This window comes from Dama dama, chromosome X, assembly GCF_033118175.1.
Source record: "Dama dama isolate Ldn47 chromosome X, ASM3311817v1, whole genome shotgun sequence".
NCBI lineage: Eukaryota > Metazoa > Chordata > Mammalia > Artiodactyla > Cervidae > Dama > Dama dama.
The window spans coordinates 133,714,823-133,739,410 of NC_083714.1; the positions used below are offsets into that span (position 1 = coordinate 133,714,823).

At 41.4% G+C, this 24,588-nt stretch overlaps 2 protein-coding genes across 2 annotated transcripts in view; both read left to right on the plus strand.

Moving 5' to 3' along the window:
• Positions 1-417: 417 nt before the first annotated feature.
• Positions 418-9,845, plus strand: EIF1AX (eukaryotic translation initiation factor 1A X-linked). Its single transcript, XM_061136064.1, has 7 exons — positions 418-638; positions 1,590-1,673; positions 3,467-3,570; positions 4,604-4,654; positions 7,206-7,287; positions 8,066-8,157; positions 9,738-9,845. Exons 1-7 carry the CDS (start codon positions 623-625, stop codon positions 9,741-9,743), a joined length of 435 nt encoding a protein of 144 aa, XP_060992047.1. The 5' UTR covers positions 418-622; the 3' UTR covers positions 9,744-9,845.
• Positions 9,846-17,064: 7,219 nt separating this feature from the next.
• The window catches only part of MAP7D2 (MAP7 domain containing 2), a 97,796-nt gene continuing 90,272 nt past the window's right edge, over positions 17,065-24,588 (plus strand). The window contains exon 1 of the mRNA XM_061135932.1: positions 17,065-17,190. Coding sequence (XP_060991915.1) covers positions 17,139-17,190 — 52 coding nt within the window. The 5' untranslated portion in view covers positions 17,065-17,138. The remainder of the gene's footprint in view (positions 17,191-24,588) is intronic.

Sequence of the window (24,588 nt, forward strand, 5' to 3'; positions counted from 1 at the left end):
ACAAAGCAGTAGAAGTCCGGGAGTTGGTGATGGACAGAGAGGCCTGGCGTGCTGCAGAGTCGCAGCTGCAGAGTCGCAGAGTCCTTGGAGTCGCAGAGTCGGACACAACCGAGCGACGGAACTGAACCGAGTAGAAGTCTGGCGCCAGGCAGCAGGGGGCGCTACCTGAGGGCGCCTGGGCCCCGCCCACTGCCTCGAGGATTCCACGTGCTCCCAGGCTCACGGCCCCGCCCCTGCCCCCAGGCTCACGGCCCCGCCCCCGGGCTCAGGGCCACGGCCCCGCCCCCCGCGGGGCTCCGCCAACGGCCGTTAACATCCCGAGAGCGCGCCTGCCTATCTAACAATAGGAGCCAGCCGGCCACGCATGCGCCGTAAGCCGGAGGGGCGTGGCCTGGTGACGTTGTGAGGCGGGGTTAACGGACGCGAGCAGTCGCGACGCCATTTGCTGCGGCTCAGTCGGCGAAGGCGGTTCTCAGAAGGCGTCCGTCGCTAGACTCCCGCAGACGCGACCCGGTCTCTCGCAGCCGGTTCGTGTCACCCTATCTCACGCGTCTCCCTTCGAAGGAGTCGCCGCCGCCACTCGGAGAGAAGTCGGAGACGCCTCAAGTGCGTCGTCAGCGCCATGCCTAAGAATAAAGGTAGTGCCGCCTGAACCTCAGGACCACGACTCCCCTCTGCCCGGTCTCCCTTGCTCTGTCCGCGGTCTCCGGATGGCCTAGGCCACAGTAACTTTCCTCTCCGGCCTGCCTTCACACAGCTAGACTATCCCGACGCGATTCTGGTCTCGGGGGAGGAGCTGGGAAGTTACTTCAGGCTTACAGTTTAGTCACATTGGGGTGGAGCCGACGCCATTTTTGAAGGGCCTCTTGCGGGAGAATGTGCGCTTCTGCTCGTAATTCGCGCCAGACAGACCCCGGCGCTATAGGGACCTGTGGGTAGACCTCCGTGCGGCCTGGGCTTCCCGCATGGGCGCCTCTGGCCTTACCGGCAGTTAACTTCCACAGGGTGATGCCTGCTTTAAGGGGGCCTTCAGTACTCCCGCATGGGATTCTTTATGGACAGTTGCGGGGTATTATTGAGACTCTTCCCTCTAACTGGTAAAGGGGGCTTGATAGCTTACTACTTTTTACTGCTAAATAGTACTCATATGAAAATACCACAGTTTATCCATTTATCTACTGAAGGACATATTGGTTGCTTCCAAGTTCAGGCAGTTAGGACCTTGCTTTTTTACTGGCTTGATGTATTCTACAGATCCAGTGTAAACTCTCAGAGTTGCCACAATTGTTTTTCTCCCTCTGCTACTACAAAAATCAGTGTGTTCCATTACAGTAGTGAAAACTCTGCCAGGCCCCTCTCCGGCCCAGTTATCTTTTTGCACACAGATCTTTCATTTGGGAGAGTAGGTACAGAGAGACCTTATTTTATAAAAGTATAAGCATTATAAACTTATAATTTTAATATAAATTAATATAATTAATTAATTATATTTAATATAAACTTATAATTTTATAATTAATAACTTATAAGTTATTAGTGTCTTTTTCTACTGTTTTGCTGATAATGTCTTTTTCTTTAAAAACCATTAGGTAAAGGAGGTAAAAACAGACGCAGAGGCAAGAATGAGAATGAATCTGAAAAGAGAGAGCTGGTGTTCAAAGAAGACGGACAAGGTAAGCATTTAATAAGTTAGGTTTCTTTCCGTAATAGTTCTTTTTTGTAAATAAAGATATTCAATTTCTGTTCATAATCCTGAGCGAAAAACCGTGGTGTCCCTTTTTGCTCTTCTCATTTTCTCATCCCCCACACTTCTCCAGAGCATTTATTTTGGTAGTTATTTCTTGTATACTCAGCCTTTGTTGAGGGTTGATGGCATTTCTGTAAATAGGTATGTTTCACTATTTTATGTAAACATATGCAGAACTAAGAATGATTTGAACAGTTCAGAGGGAACTAAACTTCAAAAGCTGTATTGTTGACAATTCCATGACTTGGTTGGCCTTTTTTGATAGTGAATTGGTGCTACATTGTGTGTTCAATAGACCGTGGGTATTAGAGGAATGAATCCAAAGCCTTTCCCTTACTTCTCCAGTTTTACTGGCATTTATCAATAATTTCTAAAATACAGTGAAATGAAACTGAACCATTGACTTGACCTTTTCAAACCGATTAAGATTTTTAAGTAATAACACTAGTTTCCCATGTTTTTGAGTAATTTCAAACTTTCAGAAAAGTTGGAGTTTAAGTACCATGAATTCCCTTAAACACTTCACATGTGCGTGCGTGTGTGTGTGTGTGTGTGTGTGTGTGTGTCTCCATCCGTCTTGAACCATTTGGAAGTTGGTTGCAGACATCATGGTACTTTTCCCTTACTATGAATACTTTATCATGTGTCTCTTAAGAACAAGTCTATTCTCTCACATCACTAAGGTTATCAGTTCAGTTCAGTCACTCAGTTGTGTCCGACTCTTTGCGACCCCATGGACTGCAGCATGTCAGGCTTTTTATTTCTTACCCTTGGTCATTTTTACCTCTTTTAGCAATTGACTTTATTTTGACTATTATTCTTTTTCGTGTTTCCCCCTCCCTCTTTGAAAGAGAGGCTACCTTTTAATTGACTAGCAATATTGAGGTGGTCGATGGGTGCTAGATTCACTGCAGTCTGAGTAACACTGCCACTTTGCAACCCTACAGGTGAACCTTTGAAAGTTAGGTTTCATTATATTTACAAACTGGTGGATATATTTACAAACACAACTTGAGTAAGCGACAAGTTCTGGAGTGACCCCATCCCCCACCTCTGATCTTCTGGGCGACAAGAGATGGCTCTTGTGCAAGCCAGTATATAATTTCAGTTTTTCAAATGGCAGCAAAACAGGGTGGCTTCCTTGGTACCGTTTTGGAAAGATTTTGATTAAAACTTTGGCATTTGCCTGGGAACATCTTTGCAGCTTTACAAAAACCAAAATAATCACTAATTTAACAAAGACATTAATAACATTCAAGCTGCTTTTATTTGCTAGTGTACCAAAGATTGTATTGTGACCAGTCTCTAAAGGCTAACCTTCCTCTGAGGGAAAGGAGATTGGTAACTGGGTGAGGATCCAAAGTGAGCGATTGATAAGGAATTTTAGTGTGTATTTTTGGAGAAGCCACTTTGATCTCCAGAAGTAGAGCATACAGTGATGAGGACAGTGGTCAGTCTACTTAACTCACAGTGAGTAAGTAGGTAATTAAAATATTTCTAATAGAGACAGCTTGTCATGGACATGGCATTCCACAGCTCTGATTCTGGCTCTGCTGTATACTAGATTGGTGTTTATCATGCCCTTGCACTTACTTTACTGCAAATACTTACTCCTAACCAACAAACCTGTGTGTTCTAATGAACTTTATGTGGATTTTTTAAGTTGCCTTTATCAAAAATTGAGCAATATCCTGTACCCTTTTCTTTTCCCTCATCCAGAGTATGCCCAAGTAATCAAAATGTTGGGAAACGGACGACTGGAAGCTATGTGCTTCGATGGTGTTAAAAGATTGTGTCACATCAGAGGGAAACTGAGAAAGAAGGTAGCTGTGGAGACTTGTTTTACTTTAATATAAAATTACGGTTAAAGGGGAAGAAATGGCGGTAAGGTTTTTATGAGCCAGGGACCTTTTTTTAAGCATCATTTATGTTGTATTCCTGCCCAAGGTGGTTAACCTGAATTTTATTGTGAGAAAATAATTAACAAGTCCAAATGGAGGGACACACTGTAAAACAAATGATCTGACTGTAAATATTGGGTTGGCCTTAACAACTTAAGGAAAAACACGAACCAGCTTTTTGGCCAATCCAATACATGCAATGTTATTGTCACGAAAGAAAAAAAATGCTGGAATGGCTATTTCAATGTAAAGAAGATTAAAAAGACTCATTGGTTATGTGCAGTAAGTGGTCCTTATTTGGGTTCTGACTTGAGGTTGGGGGAAATAGTTGTAAGGCGTGTTAAGAAATTTGAATATGAATTAATGGTAAATCAGTGTTGTATTAATGTTAAATTTCCTGAATTGAAATCATGAATGGGTAGCCTTGGAAAGAAATGATTAATTTCCCATCAATGTAGCTGATCAGGCAGATTGATTTATTCATCAGGTTGGTTAGAAGTCCCTCCAGTCTTTATGATTAAAAAAATAATAATTGGGTCATTAATGCTTCTGTTACCAAACTAAAGGGATTTTTTTTCCTGTGTGTATTTGAGTACATGGGGGGGGGGGTAAAACCACATTTCTAATTTTACTGTTCTCATATGTAATGGGTAACTAACGACTTGGAGTGGTTCAGTATTAGAAATCCCTTAATTCCTAAACTAATCGTTGGTCCTCTGAAATTATTAAACTGTCAAGTAGTTAAATAAGATTGTTATTTTTCTAATATCCCAAATGATAGAAACTTTAAAATGGCTCAGCTGCTTATTGTAGTTTTTTTTTTTCCTTAATTCTAAATGTAGATACTCTACCCACAGTTGAGTGAATAGTATATATGTGTTGTGGGAAGACTGACTCAACATTGCTCTTGGTTGATTATTTTTATTTGAAATGTAACCTTCTCTGGCTTTTATAGGTCTGGATTAATACCTCAGACATTATATTGGTTGGTCTACGGGACTACCAGGTAAAAATATTATTAAAATTTTCATTGTTTACTTGCTTGAATTTGATGAGCAACTGATGTTTAGAACATAAGTCATAACCAGATTTGACCAGTCCCCAGGCCAGTAGGCTGCTCAGTATTGTGTCAGTAAACATTTCTTAAGGGCCACTTCTGTCATAGGCATTGTGCTGGGTACCCCAGGGATCATGGTTCCCCAGTGCCAGTCTATGGAATCTGCATTTTCACTATCGAAGAATCACAATGTGAATTTTTCCTGAAGCTAAATACTCCTTTTTCTTTTTTGGATATTTAGAAGTTCCCTTTTTGGAATGAAGGATACTATACTGTAGTTTTGTTAGTATTCTTAGTTGGCAGGATAAAAATGTAATTTTATGTTGGATTGCCTGCCTGCCCCAAGTTTTTAAATTTATACATATTGAAATAAAAATACAAAAAGCATTACTCTAGGGGATACAACTGAGTGAGTCAGGCTACCATCTCACAAAATGCTTATGGCCTGATAGTGGAGAGAATCAGAGGCACACAAGTGATTACAAGACAAATCATGATAAAAGTGTGTGTGCTCAGTCACTCAGTCATATCCAACTCTTGTGCTTTAAATTTAGATGGGAACTTAGGGAAGAAAATGGTAGTTGCCCTTGAGTGATCTCTATCTGGAGACACTACCCATGGTTTCCACCTATTGGAACTCATCACCATGTATATATTTACATTTTGAGTGATATTGTTTCTATTTTTAAAACTCTGATCATACTCTGATTTTTTTAAATGTTTGTTCCAGAATAAAGAATTAAAATTACTACTTTAAATCAATGGTTCTCCACTGTGGGTGACTTTTCCTCCAGGAGACATTTGGCAGTGTCTGGAGACATGACTGGTTTGCACACACGGGGGTAAGGGGCAGTGCTGCTGGCATCTAATTGATAGAAACCAGGGGTGATGCTGAACATCCTAAAATGCACAGATTGGTCCCTACAGCAAAGAATTATATGGCCAAAAACATAAACAGTGCTGACATTGAGATAGCGTGCTCTAAACTCATATTATTTTAATGTCCATTTTCTTCTTTTGATCTTAAAGAGAACCTCAGAAGTAGAAAGAATTAATTCCCTTTTTGACAGAGAAGTCAAGGTTCTGAAAGATGTAACATTCATGCATGTGTGCTAGCATGCTGAGTTGCTTCAGTTGTGTCTGACTGTGACCCCAGGGACTGTAATCCACCAGGCCCCTTTGTCCATGAGCTTCTCTAGGCAGGAATACTGGAGTGGGTTGCCATGCCCTCCTCCCCCTGGAGGGAGTATCAAACCCAAGTATCTTTAAGTCTCCTGCATTGGCAGGTGGGTCCTTTACCACTAGTGCCACCTGGGTAGCATTCATATTGATACTCTAAAATGACAGCCACAATAAATGTTCTGGTTCTTAATTTCCCATGATCCCTCTTTTATGCCCCTGCCACAGAGGGTGGTACAGGGGCCAGTAGCATCACTAGCTTTCAGTTACTTGTTAGAAATGCAGATTCTTGGACCCCACCCCAGGCCGCCTCAATCAGAATGTGTGCTTTAACCAGAATCCCCTTGGACTTCTGTACATACTGCTTTTTGAGAAGTGCTGGTCCTGAATCACACCATTCTTGGATCACTGTGATCACTTTCCTGCCTTTCTTTGGACCTGCTTTCAGGTCCAAAAATTTTTTTGAAGTTGAAACAATCGGCTTCAACCTGTTTTTCTTCCTTAATTAAGTCAGATTCTTTTCAGATGGAGAAGTGTGAATGTTATGAAGTATTCATTTTCAGTGGGACACTTCCATCAGAAATAGCCATGTATTTTACAAATACACTCTCATGGGCTTCATTCCACAACTCCTGATTTATCAGGAGATATAAAAGCTCCACCCAGGTAGCGTTAGTGGTAAAGAATCTGCTTGCCGAGACATGGGTTAGATCCCTGGATTGGGAAGCTCACCTGGAGGAGGAAGTGACAACTGACTCCAGTAATCTTGACTAGAGAGTTCCATGGACAGGGGAGCCTGGTGGACTACAGTCCATGGGATCCCAAAGAGTCAGAAACAACCGAGCATAGACATAAAAGCTCCACAAGAGATTCTCATGGATTTGTACACTAAGAACCACTGATTATGGAAAGGTATAATTCCCTTAGGTCATTATCCCAGTCTCAGTTTTTGAATTAGTGTTTAATCACCTATAAATTATGGTCCCAGTGAATTTTTATTTTTCAAAAGACTTCTAACCAGAGGATAACTAAATAAGAAATTGTGTCTGCACAGTTCTGCTTCTTTTGAAGTGAAATCTATAAATGTCTTCCCTAAGCTTGTTGATCATTATTCACTTACGTGTGCAGGATTCTTCAGACTGACTTAAACCCAAGGATGTTTTTCAGAGGGTAGGAGAAAACTTTAAAATTTTAGAAAAAGAAGAGTTTAATAGCACAACAGTGAGATTTTATTTTTTTATCCAGTTTGCAACTAATTTTTGAAATTAATGGATAGTATTCTGGCATAATTACTTGTAAACATTATGTGTCTCTTTTTAAGGATAATAAAGCTGATGTGATTCTAAAATACAATGCAGATGAGGCTAGAAGTCTGAAGGCGTATGGCGAGCTTCCAGAACATGGTAATGTCTGAGTTATTATATTAACCTGTTAATATGCTGTTAATCCTTGATGATTTAGATGAAGGAATTTTGATAGAATTTTTGGATTTTGCATCTTTAGTTTTGTCTTTGTGATTCATTCCAAGTATGCCTACCTTCACTTCATATTACTAGACACCTTAAGAAGAAAGTAACTGAGACTCTGTTTCTAGTAACTATACTTTTGGTGAGGATTTATCCTTTTTGAGCCCTGGACTGTATTTTGGTTGTTGCATATTACCAAGAAAACTGTAATTTTACTTAGGTGTAAAAATCCTGCTGTAATTATTTACTTCGCATTTCCAATCTAGGAAGTACTATCTGGGAATAGGACTAGGACTTCCTGGTTCATTTCCGTTATTAAGGGATAAGCATGATATAACCAAATTTTTCTGATTGATGTGTTTGATAATTTCTGGGTTGTTAACATGTGCTACCTTTTTTGAAGTGTAGCTGGAAGTTGTAATAGTTTAGAGTTTGTTTAATTGGAGCCAGCCTCACCAAAAATACCTTTGTGAACAAAAGAAAACTATTTCCATCTTGACTTAGAGATGTTGTTGTGTGAAATAGTGTTCTATATACTAGGGTTGTTAGGTAGATGTTATGAGGATATTTTTGATAATGAAACAGATTAAATTAAAAGTTTGACTTGTATAGTTCAACGTTTGATACCCAACTACTGCTTTCAGTGGGCAATTTAATTCATTTTTGCTACCATCTTGGCTATATTATATGGCTATATTTGTTATTGTTTCTTAAGCTAAAATCAATGAAACTGATACATTCGGTCCTGGAGATGATGATGAGATCCAGTTTGATGACATCGGAGATGATGATGAAGACATTGATGATGTAAGTTGACGCACCTTGTGTTTCTCAACTTTCGTTTGTGCTAGTCAAATTGTTTGTGCTTATGAGAATTTTATAATCTTTTTCAATACTTCTTCCTGAAAAGATCAGTATTTGCTTTGGCAGTATGGATGCTAGGCATTGGAATCTTGTTTAAATTAAGAGTATCTAGAGAGAGAGTTGTGAGAAATAAGATTTTATCAAAGAAACAGGCCTTTTCTTTTATTAATTGAGATATAGTTGATGTACAATATTATATGTTACAAATGTACAATATACGGATTCACAATTTTGAAAGGTTATAGTCTGTTTATAGTTATTATTAATATAAATAGCTATATCCCCTCTGTTGTACAAACATGCCTTCTCTTAATTGAAACTAGTATATTAGAAGAATAATCTTGTTTGAACCAGTTTGGTATGAAGCATTGGAATTACAACATAACATTAAAAGCCCTGTTAAAGGAACTCCCTGGATTGCCAGTGGTTAGGACTCTGTGCTTTCACTGCTGACAGCCTGGGTTTGACCCCTGGTCAGGGAGCTAAGATCCCACAAGCTTTGTGGCACAGCCCCCCACCGCCACCCCCACACACACACCCCCGCCCCCCCCCCCCAACCGCAAAAAAAAGCAAAGACTGGTTTTGAGGAAGACTGAGTTAAGTGATACCTACCACCAAGATTCTATAATTAACGTATTTCTATACTTGGTTTATCACATTTCTATCTATACCTTTATTCATCTGTCAGTCCATCTTACATATTTTGATGTATCTCCAAACCATTTAGAATGCACCATGACTTAAAATTTGAGCACATATCCCCAGTCTGTTTTTACAGTTATGAATTTTTAAACATACAGTACTGTATTTTATTTTTTTCTTTTTTATTTATTTTTATTAGTTGGAGGCTAATTACTTTACAATATTGTAGTGGTTTTTGCCATACATTGACATGAATCAGCTGTGGATTTACATGTTCCCCATCCCCTCTCCTGCCTCCCTCCCCATCCCATCCCTCTGGGTCTTCCCTAGATAGGGTAAAGCTTTTCTAAGAGAAATATTTTTAAATTTGTGCCAATTCTTCCTCAGAACTGGGATAATAAAGACAGTAGTTATTAAAGTAATTTGAGTTGGCTTGTACATTTTCTAAGTGTTGCTTTATCACCTGAGAACACTACTTCTTTCCCAAGGTGTTTCTCCAAATGGTTTCTGTGTGTTCTTGCCTTCATCTCTATAGCCAGGTTGACTGGTAGGAGAATTTGGTATCACACTTGGCCCTTTCTTAAGGAAGTAACACTCCTTGTGTCTGCTCCCACCCCCAAGATAAATTTCTAGTCACTAGGATGAAGGGAAGTAGACACTAATCTTTATAGATAATATTCTGCATTACGTATAGCATTCTGAAGGAATTTGTAAAGATTCACTAGCAACAGACCAGAATTGAGAAAATCCTAGTGTACAGAATTTCCTCTTCAAACTGAATTTGTTTCCCAGATAGTCTAAAGAGGGTGCATGTGCCCCTTACATGAGATAGACTATTGGAATATAAAAATTCTTTTGGTTTGATTTTTTTTCTCTTCCAGATCTAAAGCGGCGGACTCAGCCTTGCACATTCCAGTTTTCTCTGAAGATTGTTCAACAGTTTGGATTTTGACTGTGACTCGTTAAATAAAAGTTCATGAGCATTGCAATTTGCTAAAGCAGACTGATTTCTTTCTAAGGTATTTCTTTAAAAACTGGTAATGCTGAATTCTCTTAAGTGAAATTTTAAGGCCACTTTGTTATTTTGGTATAATGGAGCTTTCAAAAAGGGAAAAAATGCATTACTGCCTTTGCCACTTCGACCACTTCCAGTAATAAGTAAATGGATGTTTCAAATAAACCACTTGCCGTACACTCATTATAAACTATAATTAAGCTCTAGTTTTGACTTACCTGTTGACTGTACAGTGAATTTTTATATATTCCAGTTACCTAGTTCCCTTAAGATTTTGGTACAATTTAAGGGAAGCAGAAATCTTCATTTGAAGTAAAAAATGATTGTTCTGTTTTTCATATTTAAGTAGCATTTGGCTATTTTTATACTAACTTTGATATCATATACTTTTTTTTCATGATCTTATTTTGCCACTGTAAGCCTGTCAACAAAAAAGGCATTTCCAAAGTGCAGTTTTTAGGACCTGGGTTTTAATAGCAATTTTGAATTTATAGAGTTAGTAGTTGAAGAAATCAAACACTAGGTGGCACCCAGTTATCTTAACATTGGAGACATTGATATAGTTAGCAACTTTTTTTTTCTTAACTTACTGTTCATGGATGATTTCCCAAACAACAAAAGACTGTGATCACATGCTATGTAGAATACTTTTGCAAAGCAAAAAGATAATGTTCAAAAAGTTTTATTTTCAGAAGTCATATATGTGTAAGCTGGAATTTTGAGCACTTTATAAACACTTAGGTGTAAATGAAAATTTAATTTCATAACTGCTTGTACAAATTAAGCCTTTTGGAAAGTATCTCTAAGCTGGGAAAAGAGGAAGGCATAACAATGAAATGAAAAGATGGTCTCCAGTTTCTGAATGGAAGAGCTGCATACAAGGGAGAAATATAATAAAGTCAGTATTGTGCTGTAGAGAATATTAAACCCTTACTTTGTGTTTAGGATGTATTTTATTATGTGTACAGGTGTTTTTGCTTGTATTTTATTGACAATTTAGATTTACCCTGTGTTACTTAGTTTTCTATTATCACTTCTAGTAAGATGAAATGAAGGGCAGGACCTAGACCTCACTAGCTATGTAGAAATCATATAAAGGAAGTCCTTTTATACTATAAAAGAAGTCCTTCTTGTAGCTTTCCACACTTGTAAGGAACCAGTTTTGAAAAATTTGACTTCGTGATCATCATCATCAGTAATCTAAACCTCCTAAGATATTTAGGCTTCTGTACATAAAAGTGCTTTGCTAAATTTGTGCCATATGTAGATCTTTCCTTCACATTATTTTACCAAGAATGTTTTGACCCTGCATCTGTGCTACAGTTCATGGTAGGGGTGGTCCAACTCCAACATTGGTTTTTCTACTTAACTTCCTCTAACAAATGGTCTGTCTAAATATTATTTTCAAATTACAAATACGACACTAATTCTTGTGTTTGCAAGTGACTTTTTCTTGCCTAGGTAGTAACAGTCCCATCTGGTGCTGTTGCACTCTAGAAGATCTCAAATCACGTTGATTAAAATAGTTGAGGTAAACTCGTAGTTCATATGCAACACTAGTTGGAGGAATTATTTTACTTGATTGTCTTTAATGTAAAAAATTAGTTTCACTGATTGGATTATATTTCACATGAATTTGGAATGGAAGTGGTCGTTAAGAAAAAAATTTTTTTTGTTATGCTGTTTGATTCCTATAATACAGTGCTATAAGGTGTGCCCTGAAAGAAAATAAAGTGTTTGAAATCCGAGAATAATGATTCTTACTGCAGAGGGTGTAATAGTTATCACTATTGAGTTTGACAGGCTTGTGTTTTTCTACACTGTGTTTATTCCAGTTAGAGTATAAATAAAAGTCGTGTTACTAAGGTGGTTAAATAACCAAACCAAATGTTTGTGTAAAAAAAAAAAGACTTGCCAAGAATTAATTGTTGAGTCTTTCTTGAACATCCAGCTTCTCAAAAAGACCACCTCTTACGGAGCCTATAAACTGCATGATGAAAATTCTTGTATTGTATTAAGGAAATGGCCATTGGTTTACTCACCACATCCATGGAATTGTGGCTATAAACATAGTTGCTTACAAAACTCATAGTGACTTACAGCTTAACGTAATCTCATCTTTCCTGTAAATATTAAAATATAGGCTGTTGCATAACAACTTGAATAGATACAAACTGCTATAAGTACTGACTTCAGAGCAAGTGAGAAATCAAATAGATAAAAGCATGTTTCAAATAAAATACCTAGCTGGATTTATACTTTATTGCATACAGATTTAACAACATCCAGTATTGTGTGGCTTGACAGTGAAATGAAAAGTAAGTTCTTTATGTTCCCTGACAATCATAAAGATTAAATTTAAAAGATTTGTTTTGGTATGAGATGTTTAGATCTCTATCCTGCTTATTACTAAGGGGAAGTTTCATTTATACAGTTTGGACTCCCGTGAACTTTTGCATACCACTTGGTATATTTTTATTTACCTTAAAGTAGCATTCTTGCATTTTTCTTCCTGTCTAGAAAAAAAATTAAGTCTTACTAGTAAGTGTGATAAGACACTCTTAGGAATTTGGAGAGTGTGTTGGACTGTATCTTCTCTTCCTCCACAGCCGCCTTGTGCTTAGGAGGGCTTGTGATAAGTGAAGAGCCTGTGCCCCAGCCCCCACTCTGCCCTTTACCTGCAGGTGACCTCACATACCTTCTCCAGCTTGTCTGAGCTTCAGGGCCCTCCCTCTGTAAGATGAGAGATAACAGTACCTGCAGAAGCAGCATTATTGGGAGGATTAATAACATATTCATATGTGTGATGCACTTAGAGCAGTGTCTGCCACTATTCACTTGATATCTAGGACTGTATAAGGTATAATATGCATGCCTTTTATATTCTCAATTTATCATTTTTTACTTGCAGTCTTTTGGTTCCTATAATAAAAGAAGTGTGTAGAATACATTTGTATATTTATGTCAACACAGTATTTAAAATAATTGCTACCACCCTCATTTAATTCAGCATAAGACTAACAGATGGAATTTTCTAGATTGCCTAAAGAAAGATATTTTGCAAAATACTAACTTGCTCTATATTTCTTTAGAGAAAAGTTTAGTAATGTTGGTAAGCTCTGGTCATATTTCATTCTTAAGTCTTAAATCAGTCTCTTACTATAGATTCATGACAGCTAATTAGTACTGATTTGGAGGTTTCTTTTCCCATTGTTTAGAATTATGATTCCCATTGTCTGGAATCAGATGCAAACTATTGCAATTAGAAATAAAATATGAAATAACTTTCAATGTCATATGAAGTTGATTGTTTTTAAACTGTCTATGATGTTTTAAACTAAACTTTATTCATGATCATTCTTTTATTTTTAACATGATCATTAAAATTTTGATTTAAAAAAATCTGTGATGTATGAGGGAAATATATACATTACCTGCTTTTTTATTTCTGTGTTTTTGGTTGTTTGATTTGAATGAATCCATTTGGTCAGACTCCAGATACAGGATTTTCTGGGCAAGTGAATTTGTTACAAACCTCTACTGAAGACATTTTCTAACCGTAGGTCATTTGTCCAGAATGATCTCAAATTACCAGAATCCCATTCACTGGACCTTATTTTATAGGTCCAGTGACATAGGTGCAGAGACAGGTGAAGTAGATACTTATTCTCTGGTCAACTTTCTCAGTTTTATAAAGCCAGTCTTTTCTGTTGCAATCCAGGCTTTGTTTGGTTCACAACCTGATGGAAGATCAAAAAGTGAAGACAAAATCTGAGTAAGGTCTCATTGCTGATTTGATCCACCAGACTCAGATATAGAATTAGTTGACTTTTTGCAAATTTGATAAAGTTTAGTACATATTTATGTTTTAAATAGCTCAGAAATCTGAGAAGAATCAAGACTTTATTAACTTGACAGTTTACCTTCTGAAAGCAAATGTAGAAACTGACAATTTTCTTTTAAAAAGCAAGTTTAAAAGTGTCTCTAATATGCAGTAAAATGATTAATATAGTTAAATTCCATCCTTGAGTACGCATCTTTTTAATAGTTAATAGGTAAGTGTGCTGTGAAGTACAATAGTTGTCTCAGGGAAAAACTGTGATTATTGAGTTGCAAACTGAACCAGCCATCATTTTTCATGGAATACCATTTTTACTTGAACAACTAACAAACTGGTTATTGAAATGGGTTCGTGGTCAGCATTTTCTCGAAAATGAAAGAAATGACCCTGTCACTTCAAGGAAAACACAGCATTTGTTGGAGGTGATAAAATTTGAGTTTTAAGTGAAAAAGAGTTGGGGAAAATTGATAACTGCCACCGTTAGCTTGACAGCTTCACAGTAAAGAGGTCAGTGGTGGTAGTAATGGATGTGACTTTTAATATCATAGAATGAAATGTGTTGACATTTGGAAGATTGTAGCAGAGTCAAGTAGTATTTTCTAAATGATTGTATTTTAGTGTACTAGTATGAAAAATCTGTGTCAGATTCTGCATTGCAACTAACTTGAAGTTACCATTTGTCAAGATTGTGTGTAGTATCAAGAACATTCTTACCTGGAAAACTATTTCTCTCTTTTCCAAGGACATAGAGGCTAGATTTTCTTCGTGTGTTTAAACAACCTACTGTAATACATTGAATACAAAGGCAGATATGAGACTCAATTTTCAGTTAAGCTGGACAATAAAGAGATGTTATTTATGTTAAAATTTAGGTTTATTGTTAAAAGGAACAAATCTAAAAATTTTCTAACATAAATATTCCCCCAAGTGAACTTACTTCAAAGAAAACTGACAGTGTTGTAATATTAACACGGGTGCTTTCAGGTAAAAACAGTTTTGGAAAGTATCCACCAGCATCAGCAGATAGAGAAGTTCTTTGGGATTCTTAATTTTAGGTGTAAAGTAGGAATTAGTCAGGTTTTACTAAAGGACCAAAAAAAATTTTTAAGTTTTGTAGGCTCTATGATCTGTGTTACAACTAAGCTCTGCGGGTGTTTCACAAAAGCAGCCTGAGACAAGATGTAAAAAAATGACAGTGGCTATATTCCAGTAAAACTATTTAAAAAGTGGGCTACATTTGGCCCATGGGCTGTAGTTTGCCAACCCCTACTGTAAAGGGGCTCGAGGCAAAAAAAAAAAAAAATGAGAACTGCTGCATTAACTAACATACTAGGTGGTTTAACAGATTTCAAGGTGTTTGAGGAATTCCCTGGTGGTCCAATGGTTAAGACTCCATCCTTCCACTGTAAGAAGAAGAAGAAAAAAAAAACAGCTCCAGTGCCCTAATTAACATGTTTTAATCTTACTGGGTTAGGAACACTTTTCATTACAGCCAAGGGACCAGCCCCAGCTTGCCCACTTTGCTGCCCATTTGTATTTAAACTCCTGGCTATCTCACCATAGTTGCACCCTACACCCAGCACACCTTCGGGAGTGTTAGGAAAACGTTCATCACATTTTTGTGCCAACAGAGGGACTCTCCAAGCTTATCACTAAGAACCCAGCGATAAGTTACTGAGGGTTTCAACTTGTCAGGGTTTTGTGTTTTGTATAATTGACACACTATAAACTTCACCCATTTAAAATGTACAGAGGTTTTTGTACACTTTAAAAGAGTCAACCATCACCATAATGTAATTAATTGTAGAACGTTTTCATCATCATCACATACCCCGCCATTCCACCCCACCCCCATTCAGCTCTGTTGCTCTTTTTTAAATCATGCATTTTTCCCTGGGGGGGGGGGGGTGAAAGTTAAAATCTGGGGGCTGGTCACCATCCAGCAGAGAACGCTGCAGCAGAGATGTTCTCCTTGCAGAGATTTGTCTAGTAGTACTAGTGTTTGTTAGTCGCTCTGCTGCTGCTGCTGCTGCTGCTGCTGCTAAGTCGCTTCAGTCGTGTCTGACTCTGTGCGACCCCATCCCTGGGATTCTCCAGGCAAGAACACTGGAGTGGGTTGCCATTTCCTTCTCCAGTGCATGAAAGTGAAAAGTGAAAGTGAAGTCGCTCAGTCGTGTCCCACTCTTAGCAACCCCACGGACTGTAGCCTACCAGGCTCCTCCATCCATGGGATTTTCCAGGCAAGAGTACTGGAGTGGGGTGCCATTGCCTTCTCCGGTTAGTCGCTCAGTCTTGTCCAACTCTGCGACCCCACAGACTACTGTAGCCCGCCAGGCTCCTCTGTCCTTGGGATTCTCCAGGCTAGAATACTGGAGTGGGTTGCCATTCCCTACTCCAGAGGATATTCCCAAGGATCGAACCTGGGTCCTCCTGCGTTGCAGGCAGACACTGTTACAGGTACCTGTGTGCATTATTTGTGCTCCTGTAAGGAAGGAACCATTGAGTAGTCCTCAAGTGGAGTCAACAGGGAGTAGGGGCACAGTTGGAAGGCAGACTACATACCTCTGCTCTTCCTTGAAGGTTCACCCAGCTGCCGTCCCGGAGTCTCCTCTGGTTAGCTGCAAGTCTGACTGCAGTGAGGGAGGCCCTAGCTCCTGCCGCCCCTGCGCGCCTGTGCTTGAAGGGAGACGTCTGCACACATGGCACGGGCCAAGTGGCACCTGCCCGAGGCCCTGCTAGGACCTGTTGCCAGAGCTGCAGCTCTAAGTATGTGGTTGCCTAGTGTGTGTGAACTTAATGTGAGCCGTGTGAGGATATGAATGCACGGTGTGTGAGAACGTGTGCATGCTGGGTGGGCAGGTGTGTGTGCACTGTTTGCAAACTGAGTGAGGATGTGAGTGCATGCTGCGAGAAACCGCATTCCCTGTGTATAACACTGAGTGTGTACACTGTGTGAGGATGTGTGTTTACACTGGGATGTGTACGCTGCCTGCTGTGTGTAAGCACCGTATGGGGAACGGTGTCCATGCAGTGTGTTCTTTCACGCTGTGAAGACCAGTGTACACCTCGAACGCGCACGCGGTGTGTGGGAGCTCTGTGAGAAACAGTGTGCACATTGCATATGCATGCCGTGTAGGCGTGATGCGTGAGAGTGGCTGTGCATCTTGCTAAGTGCATGAGGTACGCGCCTGCTGCGTGAGGACCCGTGTGCACCTCGCGTGTGGACGCGGTACGCATGCGCAGCTTGAGAACCTGTGCGCACATCGCACGTGCACGTCGTGGGGGGGGGACGCGCGCGGGTTCCACAGCGCGGCGGCAGGGGCAGTGCGCCTGTGCAGCCTCGGCATCCCGATGGAGCACGGCGTCTGCTGCGCGGCGGCAGCCGGGACGGAGGGGGCTACGCGGGCCCCTCCGCTTCCTGGGAAGATGGCCGAACCGGGCGCGGTGAGGACCTCACCGCCCAACCACCGGCCTTCAGGTAGGGGGCTCTCGGCTGAGGCGGGCGCGTGGGCGCCTCAGGCCCCCGAGGGGGGCGGGGCGGGCCCGCCGGCAGAGGCTGTGGAGAGCACGGTGTGGGAGGCGGGGCGCGGAGCGGGGCTCACATCCTCTGCTCTGCCTGGAGTCGTCTGGGCGCGGGGTCCCAAGGCCGCGCCCCTCACAGCGCCGCTGACAGGGGACACCCCCTCTCAGGTGACCTGAGTGAGTGGGTGCCATTGGGGGGTGGCTCAGGGTGGGTGACAGGTGTGCTTGGTTTGAGGGGTGGCGGCAGAGGCCATGCGTGATGCCCTAGGGGCCCCGAGTGTCTGGCCCAGTCTCCTGGAGCAGCCGGCATGGGGGGCACCGGGCTCGGCCGAGCCGGCACCGGGGGTCGCCGGGGCCTGCGCGCCCGCCCACTCTGCGTCTCGGGCGTCGAGCGCGAGTGGCAGCCCAGCTCGGTGCTTCGCGGCGTCCCCGGGGGGGCGAACCCGCGCGTCACCCGCCGGCGGAGCGGCCAGGTGCGAGCCCCCAGCCGGGTTCCCCTGCCGCCCGCTCGTGCTCACCGAGGCCGCGGGTACACTGCCCCGGGGTCTGACGGGGCCGCGCGGCAGATGAGCCCTCGGCCCTCGGGGCTGCAGCTGCTGGGAGCTGAGGAGGCACGGTCCCCGTATTGGCTGCCCACAAACGAGCGAAGCGGGCAGAGATTTTGAGGACATTTGACGGAATTTTCGATAAGCTAGTCTCGCGTCTTTTAACGTTCTGTAAAGTGGTTGCAGGTAGTGCGGAGGTGTAAGCGACGTGGAAACCGATTTCATGTTTTTCCTGACAGCATCTTTTTTTTTTTTTTTTCAAGTTAATGGGAGCTATTTTTAAGACGTGTTTTTACCGCAGTATAGCATGCTTCCCACAAAAACGCGCCGATCTTAAGTAAAGGATTTGGAGATTTATCACATCGTGAAGATCTGCGTGTTTTATGTAAGGTGTACCAAGGAAGGGAAGGAACTCAAAGGAAATGTTATTGAATCACTTAAAACAAGATTTTCATGGGGGAAGTGGTATTTTTTTTAATTGGGCCTTCATTTGTATCATTTAGAGAAGGAGGGGGTGGCTTAAATCTTGCCCGGTTTGCGTTTTTCATCATGCATATTTTGAAAGGCAGAATTTAACAATTATCACAGGATTGTGATATAAATACTATAAACACGTACTTCTGTTTTCGTCTTTTTTGCTTGAGAAACTCGGTCGCATCTGCTAGGAAAGAACCCAAAACCTACCCATCCGTTAGAACCAGGTTGGGGGAGGGGAACCTAATAGAATAAAACATTGGGAAAGGAAGGTTGTTAAAATTCACATTTTAATTCGGTTGAGAGTTTAAATAACTAGGTAGTTTTGATGTTGTAGAGTCAAGGTGGAGCTGTATGGTTGGGCCTGAAATTTATCTGTGGTATTTTATTTTATTTGAAGGCACTTAATAAGAGAAATCCCATGGACAGAGGAGTCTAGCGGGCTACAGTCCATGGAGTCGCGAAGAGTCGGACACGACCTCGCGACTAAACAACAACAACAACAAATAAGGGTACCATTCTTATTAAGTTCTAGTTGAAAACTTTTATTGTAAAACATAGCTTAAAGCTATATTCCTTCATTTGACAACAGAAATACGGAAAGACACGTTCTGTGAAGGTTTAAAATATTTCAGGGACTTCCCAGGCGGTCCAGAGGTTAAGACTCCTCCCTTCCATTGCAGAGGGGAGGAGTTTGATCCCTGGTCAGGGAACTAAGATCCTGCAAGCCACCCGGTGCGGCCCCAAACAAAAGATTTTTTAAAAGATAAAATAGTTAATAAACTTCCATGTACATTATTAGGGTTGGTGTGGAAAAATTGGAGTATTCAATTTAGGTGTCAGGTAGTAGAAGGGTTTGCTCTTTTAAAGCAGGTTTTGTGAGGCTAGGTATTTTGAAAAATAATGTCATCCTCAGAGGAGTCTTGATGATTGAGGTTTTTATGATTATCCATCCTGATAGTGATTATTCTTGGCCATCCAAGGCTTTATCATTTGGGACCTGTTCCTGAAGAGATTCAACCTGCATTTCTTGAGGGTCAACCATTGTTCCTAAGTTTGTGCTGAGTGCTTTGAGGGTCAGAAAAGACAAATTCCAGAGATGTTTAGGCTCTCAGACAATTTCATAGTGGGGGGGTATGGGCCGGCAAGTGGTTTTCCTGGGAGAAGGTCTCATGGGAATACCTTTCTGGTTGTTTCCTCTAGCAGCAGGTTCTTCTAATATTGAAATCCTGTGCATTTTTCCCTATTATCCCCCAGTGATGCTTGCTTTCTTTCCCTTTACCTACACCCTTGGATGGAAATTACCAGAGTACTGTTCTCTTTAGTGCTTTTGTTATGTGCATGATATAAGGAATGAGGTGCAAGCACCTGTTGCTTGAATCTGCTTAAGTACCTTTAGAAGGCAGGAAGAGGACTGTCACCAGAGTCTGTCAGACTGCCTTGGTGTCACACAGGTCCTCTGCTCCCCTCAGTCTGAAATGCGCCCTTCTCCACTTTTCCCGTTGGTATTCACTTCCTCTAGGCCCCTCTCAGTCTGAATTAAGGAACTTCGTCTTTTTTTGTGCCTGTAGCACCTGCAGGAAAGCACTCTTCTTATTCTGCCCATGTGATGACATTAACCTTCCAGCTCCTCTCGGCAGATGTTCTTTGGGGGCCCACTGTGAAGAGAGCCCTGACTGCCTGGGTGTGAATGCCATATCTCCTCTTCCTGCTTTCTCACCTGCAGAGACATTGTTGAGCTTCAGTTTTCTCACCTTTAAAATGGGTGTAAGAACACTGTGGTGGGGGGAAGGAATAGAAGAACTGCTTTGAAGAAGAAGGAATTAGTAGCTGTAAAGCAGTGCTTGACATAGTAAATGCTTGAGCTAGTCATACAGTGTCCCTTCTATTAGATGATCAGCTTGAGAGTAAGGCCTGGGTCCAGGTTACAGGTACCTCCCACAGTGCCACCTGGTGCAAAGAGTGGCTCTATGGTCATCCTACTCATCCTCAAAGTTTTTGCACACAGTAGGTCTGTAATTGATGTTCAACAATTGCATTAGGCTGGGAGCAGCTCCACTGGGTTGAGTAGATACTCACAAGTCGGATTGAAGGAGTATGTCGGTGGAGGAGATTGGTATAGTGGAATTACAGAACATGTTGAGCTTTCCAGTGCTTTCTGCAGGTAAATACTGTTTCCTAAGTTGAATTCATTTGCCCATAGTTCCCTGGTCGGAAGGGAATTGCTTTGAGGTGAGAGTCCCTTGGACAGCAAGGAGATCCAACCATTCCATACTGAAGGAAATTAGTCCTGAATATTCATTGGAAGGACTGATGTTGAAGCTGAAACTCCAATACTTTGGCCACCTGATGCGAAGAACTGACTCACTAGAAAAGACCCAGGTGCTGGGAAAGAGTGAAGGCGGGAGAAGGGGATGACAGAGGATGAGATGGTAGGATGGCATCACCAACTCAATGGACAAGTTTGAGTAAGCTCCGGGAATTGGTGATGGACAGGGAAGCCTGGTATGCTGCAGTCCATGGGGTCGTAAAGAGTTGGACACGACTGAGCAACTGAACTGAACTGAGATGAAGTTCCCTGCTCACCTCCCACCCAGATTAGGAGAATGGAAGGGTGCAAACTGGAAGTTCAGGAGAGACTCCCCTGGGGGCCACAGTAGGATGGGACCAAGTTTGAAAGTTTGAGAGTCCGGCCCCAAGAAATTCAGAGTTCTTCATCCTCTCTCAAAGTTGTATTTGAAACTTTTTTTTTAAATTGTCCAGCCACGCAGCTTGTGGGATCTTAGTTCCCCAGCCAGGGATTGAACCCCTTGGTAATGAAATCGCAGAGCCCTAACCACTGGACCCACAGGGAATTCCCTATAACCATTCTTGACCACTTTAATACTAAAATTGTTTGAACCTAAGAGGAATGAGTTGAGCTTGTGCACGTGTTCTAACATCATGAGTCCCTTTGGCCTTGAGAAAGACATTCCCACTCCCCTAGGTCAGGAGACAAAGAGACAAAGTTGCATTTGGTCTGGGGCTTCTGGCTTTGTTGAGTGACAGCACTGGTGGACTTGGACTTGGCAGAACCTTCAGGGCAGATTCCTGAAAGCCTGTCTGACTATAAACTGTTTATTTTTTTTTGATGTCCTGAGCCTGGTGACACAACTAGTCAAAGTCTTTCATTTCTGTCCCTAACCCCCTTTCCTCTCCAAAATTAAAGGATATTTTCCTCTCATTCAGATGCCCCATCTTCTGGAATGGTTCAGTTTTTGAAAGAACATTTTATCTTCTTTTTGAAAATTTATTTATTTTTAATTGAAGGATAATTCCTTTACAATATTGTGTTCATTTCTCCCATATATCAACATGAATCAGCCATAGATATACATACGTCTCCTCCCTCTGGAACCTCCCTCCTACTCCTCTAGGTTGTCACAGAGTACCAGGTTGAGCTCCCTACATCATACGGCAAATTCCTATTGGCTATCTATTTTATGTATGTTAATATACATGTTTCCATGCTTCTCTCTCAATTCGTCCCACCCTCTCCTTCCCCCACTGTGCTACAAGTCTGTTCTCTACGTCTGCATTTCCATTGCTGCCCATATAGGTTCATCAGTACCATCTTTCTAGATTCCACATATATGCATTAATATACAATATTTGTTTTTCTTTTTATGATGCCACTCTGTATAACAGGCTCTAGGTTCATCCACCTCATTAGAACTGATTTAAATGCATTCTTTTTTTATGGCGGAGTAATATTCCATTGTATATATGTACCACAACTTCTTTATCCATTCATCTGTTGACAGGCATCTAGGTTGCTTCCATGTCCTGGCTATTGTAAATAGTGCTGCAATGAACATTGGGGTACACGTGTCTTTTTCAGTTATGGTTTCCTCAGACTATATGCCCAGTAATAGGATAGTTGGGTCATATGGTAGTTTTGGGCTTCCTTGGTAGCTCAGCTGGTAAAGAATCCATTCCTAGTTTTTTTAAGGACTCTCCATACTGTTCTCCACAGTGACATTTTGCCTTCTGTATTAGCTGTACTGATTGACTTACACAACAGAAGGAATTTCAGGGCTGAATCAGGTAGGTGAGAGATGGGGTGGATGCTGGTCAGTAGTCTGGTGGGCTTTGTTGGGAGATTTAGCACAATAGAACTCATAATGTGCTCAGCATAGTAAGCACTCACAGGGCAGGTGGTATGATGATGCTTATGATGGTATTTCCTGGTTTGGCAGCTGTGCGTCAAGAGCAGGGAACCACAAGTTGCCACTTTTCTTATGGCCCAGACTTGAAGGTCCTAGAATGTCCTTTCTGCTGCATTTGGTGGTCAAAGCAAGTTCACAGAGCCAGCCCAGATTCAAGGGGAGGGGAAATATACTCCACCTCTTGAGGTAATGTGTGGTAAGCACCTAATGGAAGAGGAGGAATCTCCTTTTCTAGAGGTTCTCAACTGTAACAGGTAAGTACCTTGAAATTGAGATGTTAAGTAAGGGAATTCCTTGACTTGGTGCATTCACTGCCAGGGCCTGGGTTTGATCCCTAGTCATGGAATTAAGATCCTGCAAGCCACGAGACTCAGCAAAAAAAGAAGTTTAAATAAGTTGGTCAAGGTCACACATTAAGTGGCAAGCCAGGGCTCAAACCCAAGTGTGTTTGACTCTAGAGTTAAGTATTTTTAATCTCCATGCCTCTGTTCTATTCCAGATAGATTATAACAAACTCCTTTTGTGCATGGGCCATGCCTCCCACATTTTCTGTACCCTACTCAAGATCTAGCTTAGTACTGTTGATACACATTTTATGAAGATTTTGTGTGCCTTTTTTATCGTACACAGTTACTTTTCTGTATAAAGTTGATGATGACCTTCATTTCTTAGAACTACAGCAAAAATTGTATCAACAAAAATGCTTAGAGAGAAGCTTCATTTAACAGAATCTCTTGTTTGCCAGATTCCAGGATATCAATGGGTATCAGATTGCTTTGTCAAATAACTACAAATGTTTCTAAATATGTGCTTTCAATTTATATCGTACTGTGTACAATAATGAACCATAAGGAGTCTGGCATCTGTCCACAGGCCACACTCTGAGTAGTTTTGCCCTGGACCAGCATTTCCCAAAGGGTGTGATACACAAGATGATTTAGATTACATGTGGACAAACTTATCTTCTCAGTTTTAGATTAATAGTCCTGTGGATTCTTTCCTTGTGTTATAAAAATACAACTAATACATCAAACTAATTTCATGAATATTTTCAGCATGAAGTACAATATGAAAAAAATATTCAATTTAAAGAACAATTTAAAGAAAACTACTGAGTATATGTTGGTGCTAGCTAATGCAAATAGAATGTTAGCCTTAACTATTTAACTCAGTATATCCAAAATATTGTCATTTTAACATGTAATTAATATAAAGAATTATTAATGAAATATCTCACATTCTGTCCTTTGCACCAAGTGTTCCAAAACCAGTGGAAGACCTTACACTTCCAGCTCATCTCTACATGGACTAGTCAACAGTTCAGATGCTCAGTAGTCACTGTGGCTAGTGGCTCACATATTGGACATGGTGATCTAAAACATTTCCCTCATGGCAGAAAGTTCTGTTGGTCACATAGGGCACCATCGCATTGAGTGTCGCATGAAGAACAAGATGTATGCTGTAGTATTCAGCCTATTGTAGCTCTCTTGTGTGGAAATGAAAAGATGCTTTGATAAAACAGCCTCCCCTGCAATAAGACAAAACCTGCCTGGACCCTCAGGCTCTCAAGGGGAGAGGCTGCTTTTGCTTTCCCCAGTGTGGGCAGGTGCCAAGGTCCTGACACGGATTATTGTCTTGGATTATTCACAACGTGTGGAAAAGGAGTAGGCTTGGCTTTCTGGTAAATGTTGGGCTGTTATCATGGAAAAGCATGGTATAATATTGATGAAACAGTGGGAGGAGAGCAGTATTAGCCAGCGTGCACACTCCGCATTCAGTGTCAGGTCCAGTGGGGAACCCCCTCTTCAGGGTGGGCTCTGTGAGGCCAGGTCTGGCCATTCCCCCCAAGGCTAACATTGTGCCTTCCTAGCTCCTGTTCACAGAAGCCACTCTGATTATGATCACCAAGTTCTGGTTGACTGACAGGACACACCCCCTAACTGTGGAGACCACGTAATTGAACAGTTTCAGGGAATGCAGGGGCCAGGCCACCTCCTGTATCCTAGGTTTGATGATGTGGTGAAGCTGGCACTAGCTCTAGGGGAACTTACTGGGCAGGGCCAGGTAACCCACACTCACTTTCAGGGCCTGCAGGACAAGTCCCTGCCCAGACCAAGTTGTCCCCAT